The sequence below is a fragment of the Saimiri boliviensis genome, chromosome 6 (genome assembly GCF_048565385.1).
Source record: "Saimiri boliviensis isolate mSaiBol1 chromosome 6, mSaiBol1.pri, whole genome shotgun sequence".
NCBI classification, from domain to species: Eukaryota; Metazoa; Chordata; class Mammalia; order Primates; family Cebidae; genus Saimiri; species Saimiri boliviensis.
In genome coordinates this window covers 34064236-34070832 of record NC_133454.1, presented here as the reverse complement: position 1 = coordinate 34070832, position 6597 = coordinate 34064236, and the positions used below count along the sequence as shown (strand labels likewise).

The following is a 6597-nucleotide window of genomic DNA, read 5'->3' as shown; positions in this document are numbered from 1 at the left end:
CTCACAGGAAATAAAGATTGCATACTAGGAAAGCAAACATTTAAACTGAATGTTCTACATGTAAGATATTTGAGGAGGGAAACACTTTTCCTTTTTTACTTGAATATTTGGCTTGTTTTCAATTAGAGAAAAAAAATATTATTTCACTACCATGAAAAAAATGCACCTAAAAATTCAGATAAAATTTCATAGTGCAGGGAAGTGGCGTTGGGATGCTTTAGTGACGGGACTTGCAGAGTAAACAGAGACGCTGCAGATCGCAGTGGACGGCGTAGGCCGCTGCAGGCCACCATGAACCGGCTTCCGAATGACTACGACCCCTACGCGATTGACGAGCCTAGTGACGAGCAGCCGGCTTTGAGCAGCTCTGAAGATGAAGTGGATGTGCTTTTACATGGAACTCCTGACCAAAAACGAAAACTCATCAGAGAATGTCTTACTGGAGAAAGTGAATCATCTAGTGAAGATGAATTTGAAAAGGAAATGGAAGCTGAATTAAATTCTACCATGAAAACAATGGAGGACAAGTTATCCTCTCTAGGAACTGGGTCTTCCTCAGGAAATGGAAAAGTTGCAACAGCTCCAGCAAGATACTATGATGATATATATTTTGATTCTGATTCTGAAGATGAAGACAAAGCAGTACAGGTGACCAAGAAAAAAAAGAAGAAACAACACAAGATTCCGACAAATGGTGAGCTACTATATGATCCTGAAAAAGATAACAGAGATCAGGCCTGGGTTGATGCACAGAGAAGAGGTTACCATGGTTTGGGACGCCAGAGGTCACATCAACAACAGCCTGTTCCAAATAGTGACGCTGTCTTGAATTGTCCTGCCTGCATGACCACATTGTGCCTTGATTGCCAAAGGCATGAATCGTACAAAACTCAATATAGAGCGATGTTCGTGATGAATTGTTCTATTAACAAAGAGGAGGTTCTAAGATATAAAGCCTCAGAGAACAGGAAGAAAAGGCGGGGTCATAAGAAGATGAGGTCTAACCAGGAAGATACTGCCAAGAAGGCAGAGACAGATGTGGAAGAAATCTATCACCCAGTCATGTGCACCGAATGTTCCACTGAAGTGGCAGTCTATGACAAGGATGAAGTCTTTCATTTTTTCAATGTTTTAGCAAGCCATTCCTAAACAGCACAATTGGCATTTAATTACCCGATACCGTATATAAGGCAAATATGGACAGTTACTTTCCTCCTGCCTGTTCCTATTCTTAAGTGACATTGAGGAAGCAGTGTTTTCTCTTTATAAAGGAGAATAGTTGTCAACCTTCATTCATCTCTCACCCTCTCCTTTTTTTTTTCTTTGAATTTCCCCTGTATGGATGGGACTGATATTCTCTTCTTGATGAACATTTGGAAACTATGGGGCTTTTTATTTTATTAAAGCTCTTTAGAATTAAAAAAAAAAATTTCATAGTGCAGTTTCATCCAAACAATGAGAGTAGTTTGAATATGCAAGAGAATGGGGACTTTGACCAAAAATTTGGTAATATAGTGAAGTTAAGATCAGATGAGAAGCAATCCTTTATTTAAATTGTAACGAAAGAATAAAAGAAGATACGAAGACAAAAAGTAAGTTATTTAAATTTTGTTTTGCACTGGCAAGAACCTCCTGTACAATGTTAAACAGAAATACCAAGAAGAGTGATTTTTGCCTTGTTCCTATCTTACAGGATAAGTATTCAAAATTTCACTTTGAATTCTTGGCATAAGGCCAAATTGATCGTGATTTATGAACATTTATATATATATTTGGATTCGATTTATTAATATTTTCTAAGATTTTTTTTCATATATTTTTATGACGTCTTTTTTTGGTAGGTACTATTCATTTGTGACAGGGTCTGTCCCTGTGCCCCATGTTAGAGTGCAATGACTCAGTCATATTTCACTATGGCCTCTAACTCATGGGCCCAAGCAATCCTCCTCCCTGAGCATCCTGAGTAGCTAGGACTACAGGTGTGTACTACCACACATGGCTAATTTTTTTTTATTATTACTATCTTTTGTAGAGAGGGAGGTCTTGCTATTCTTCCTGGCCTCAAGCACTTCTCCCACCTCAGCCTTCCAAGTAGCTCTGTGCTGTTCTTTATTCCTAATGTCCGTGGTATTGATATTATGGTAATTCTGGCCTCTTAAAATTAGTTGTATATTTTCCCCTCTTCAGAGACTTTGCAACTTGGTATTTTTTCCTAGGAAACCATCTGCACATGGAGTTTTCTTTGTTGAAGTCTTTTAACTTAAATTTATTTACTAGAGACAAAACTATTTAAGCTTGCTGCATATATTGGTGTCATTTTATTCCTTGCTGAGAATCTTGATTTTTAGGGGGTATGAAAACATACCCAGCTAAACATACTTAGCTTTCCATACCCCTTTGTAGGTAGGAGTAATGATATAACACATTTCTGGCCAATGGGATACAAGAAGAGGTAGGCTGGGATTTTAGAATTTTTTCTTTCTAAAAGTAACTCTACCGCTCCGCCACTTCCATTTCCATTTCCATTTCCAAAGACATAAGCTAACTTGCAGGAAAGGTGGAGCAGACAGATAAAAAAAACTGAGTCCTCTATGATATACTCCATCAGCTGTATTACCTGTGAACTGAGTCTAGACTTCTTATATGAATTAAACAAGCTGGTAGTTTTATGCCATTGTAGGTGAATATGAAACATGAATATATGAAAAAAGAAAATAAATGATGTTAGAAATAAAGACACTTCTACATTTGGAAATAATGTATTTCTTATTAATAGTAAAGTTTATTAAGATTAAATATTAAACTTAACAACTGCTATGCCATATTTACTAAGAAATAACTAGAATTTGTACAAGTCAGCTAAATCCAAACCGTTCATAAAGAAGTAGATATAATGTAAGTTTATATTGCAATATCTATGTGGCTAGAGGACATAACATGAAGACTGCTAGGGTTTCTTTCTTTCTTTTCTACTTCAACTGCTTTGCCCTATATGTTACCTTAAAAAAGCCATTAAAATGTCCTTTTCTTGAATAATGCTTTAGAATATTAATGATGTGTTTGTAGTAGGTTGAAACATGTTGTATTTACAACAAAAGCATCTTCAAATAATTTCAAGTTTCTTATAAGATGGATTGATAGACAAAATATTATTTGAAGCTATCTATGATATAGTCACCTGGTAAGAAACAGGATGAGACCTTCTTCATTTAATCAGAGATAGTGTAAAAGTAATATACATAGAAAAATAATGTAAAATCAAGAATTGTTATCATACTTTTAAACTTTTTTTTTTAATAACTTTTCAGGTGAAACATGATGTGGCTAGGTAGAGGACAGAAAAATATGAGCAATGCCACAGAGTTTCCTAAAATGACATTTTTATTCCCTCAGCTATATTCTGACAGATCTAATGATTAATGCTTACATAAAGAGAAAAGAATAAGAGAACAAACATTTTTAAAAATGCTACATGTAAGATATGATGATCTCAGTTTAGAGCTCAGAGGTACTGACAGAGAAGTTTATTACCCGCATTTCATAGGTGAGAAAATTGAAGCATTGAAAATCACATAATTTATCAAAAACCTTTTGACTAAAGAGAAATAAAATAACTATTAACAAAATATTAGTGAATAATTTCAGTATTCATTAAATCAGATGTCTTAAGAATATATATTTGTGAATTTGTACAAATGTGTACATTTATATATTGGTGAAGCTATGAAATAGTAAATTCTCCAAAAAATGGTAGCTGTAAAAGCAAATGGATATTTAATATTTATAATAAATTTAAAATAAAAATTTTCCACTTATTTTTCTAAACACTGAGTTATTGTCACAAAAATGTTTTCTGTTGAAAAAAAACAGATGATGAATAGTATATATGCCAATAATTGCAGAAAATAGAATTATTTTCAGTCTACATTATTATTTTCCAAAGCCACAATGTTATTATATATTTAAAATAAAACATGTTAAATTTATTGTAAGGAAGAATAAAAACAGAGAACCATAATAATTCTGTCAGTTTGACAGCATCTAATTGGTTAAAAGCAGTCATAGATTAAATAAATATTGGATTTTGAATGGAAGTGTCAAGTCAGACTTACTTTGTGATTTGTGAATGATAAGGTAATTTTGTGGTACTGGTAACTTACGCATATGGATACTATAATTATTATACATTATGTTAAGCTTGTAGAGCTAATCTCCTCAGCCATATGAACTTTCACAACACTGTTTTCTTACAGCCAACACAGAAAATTACTGCTCAAATCCTTAAAGTGACTTTCTAAACAGATGATATGTGGCTAGATGACAGCTTCTAACTCTTACTTCCTAATAGTTTACCTCTGGTTGTGAGCTTAGGTTATACTCTTCTAGAAATGGCCCTCGTAAGTGACTAAACAGGACTGAGGTACACGCACCTGGCCATTTAAACGTAGTATGGCACTCCTTTTATGGGCAAATTTTTGCTGTAAAACCCTACTCTGATCTAGGAAAGACCTTGTTAGATCTACTTAGTGGTCCTACCACTTTACCTGATCAAATTTGTTTTCTCCCTTCTTTTTTCTTGGTTTTTACACTCTAGAAATATTTTGTACTCCTAACTCATTCAGCATCTCCTTTCCACAGGACAAAACTAACACAAAAGTTTTAAGAGTCATCTGAGAAAGCAGGGAGCAGGATGGAGTTTAGGACTTGATGACTTGTGTGGCTGGCAATGAGTTTCCCATGCTGATTGGGCAATGGTATTCTCTGGAACAAGGTGGCAGCCAATTGCTAAAACTTTCCTCAGTGGTGACTTGACAGAATGTTCCGATAAAAAGAAACACCCTAGTCTGCATGATGATACAAGACATTGGGAAAATCCAGAGATGCAGAAACGGGAGGAGGAGGAGATGAGAAAGGCACCTGTACCAAAAATTGAATAGAATTTGTTGTTAAGTTGTGTTGGTGTCATGCAGGGAGACAATAATAAGTTAAAGCCTTATCAAACATGAAGGTCAAAGGCTCTCTTTGATATTGTACAAGAGGAGAAGCAGCTGAACACCAAACTCAAGATTTAGTAAGCAGACTGGCTAAATTTCAAAGACAGGGTGCAATGGTCATCTAAAACAAGTCTGTAATGGCAAAGTTTGGCCCTGGGCAGTGGTAACATGCCTGGCTATCGGTCAGGGATCTGGAAAGAAGAGGTTATAAGAGGCATGCAAATGAACATATTGGAGTAGGAAAAAAAGCACAAAGATTTTAGAGTTTAGTTTCATGTCCTCAGAAAAGCATCCACCATAGAAGAAGCAACAAATAATCAAACATATAAATTTAAAGTAGCCAGCCTTTGTTATCAGTCATCTCAGAATTGGCATAATGTACCCATGAAAGGAAGAGCCACAATAGTCGGTGATTAATTCTAGCAGGGATAGATAGCTATTCATGACTAAGTTTGCCTTTTCTGTTTAGTGGAATTTCAACTGAAACTATTATGAGTGTTTATAGAATTACACTTATCACAACATTCAACCAGAAGACCCATTTTATAGCAAAAGAGGTATAAGCGTGGAATCGATGTCCTATCACATGCTGCAGCACTCTAAGGCAGCTGGCCTTATAGAATGCAAAACGGCCTTCTAAATGTGCAGCTGAAGTGCCAGCTCAGAGAAAGCACTCAGAATTTTTGAAGTACCCTATTGCAGCTCACAAAATATTTATGAAACCAGATATTCCTATGGTACCATATTCCCAAGAGGCAGTATATGTGAGTCCAGGAAGCAAATAATTTGTTTATGCCTTGCTTACAAGCACTCTGAAATGATCTACTTGAGAATTTTATTGTTTCTTCCCACAGCAAATCTCGACTATGTAGGGTTGTAAGTTCTGGACCTAAAAAAGGCACACACTTACCAGGCAACACAGAAAAATTCCCATTGAACAACGTGTTTGTTATAGTTGCTGCCAGGACTTTATGGATTCATTTTGTCCAGGAACTAGCAGATACTGGCAGAGTTAATTGATCATGACCGTCAATGGTGCCTTTCGTTTTGTGGGCTGAGAGGAGTATGTTTTGATCCCAGATCAGCTACTGGGTACCTGCTGACAATCCCATGCTCCGTCTTGAATGTCGGTGAACACATGCTGTAACTTGAGACTGAGAAGGTATGATTACATAGGGTTCAGATGCCTCTAAAATAAAGATTTCTGTTATGCATCTAGTTAAGCCACAAGCCTTGGTGTTAGCTGAAGAGGAGATTCAGAATAGATTTTGAAGGAAAAGGAGTGTGAATAACAGTGATGGGTCTGAGATCAACTTCAGTGACAGGGACTTTAGCTTTTATCACCGCTTTCCCATCTCAGTTTCCCTTTAGGCAAAAAAGGCCCATAGAAAATGGGAAACAGCTTATCCTTGAATCTGTGCAGAGTTGTACATCTGCATGGTACAAAAATGGACTGAGATGGTCATGAGAAGGTGCCTCATGGACCTTAAAGTTCGAGGGTGTTAACTGACAAAGTCCCATTTGTTACACTAAAATTTATCTTCATGTTTGCACCAAGGCACACTTACCTCAGACTGCTGCCAGCCAATGACTGATTATTGTA

General features: G+C 36.1%; 1 protein-coding gene across 2 annotated transcripts; it reads left to right on the top strand.

Moving 5' to 3' along the window:
- Positions 1-211: 211 nt before the first annotated feature.
- LOC101032803 (E2F-associated phosphoprotein) lies at positions 212-1647 on the top strand. Of its 2 annotated transcripts, XM_039471047.2 has the most exons (2): positions 212-642; positions 761-910. In XM_039471047.2, the coding sequence occupies exons 1-2, from the start codon at positions 292-294 to the stop codon at positions 827-829; spliced, it is 420 nt and encodes a 139-aa protein (XP_039326981.1). In that variant the 5' UTR covers positions 212-291; the 3' UTR covers positions 830-910. The 2 variants fall into 2 exon arrangements, with proteins under 2 accessions (XP_039326981.1, XP_003923842.1); XM_003923793.4 differs by having other exon boundaries at positions 212-1647.
- Positions 1648-6597: the final 4950 nt, after the last annotated feature.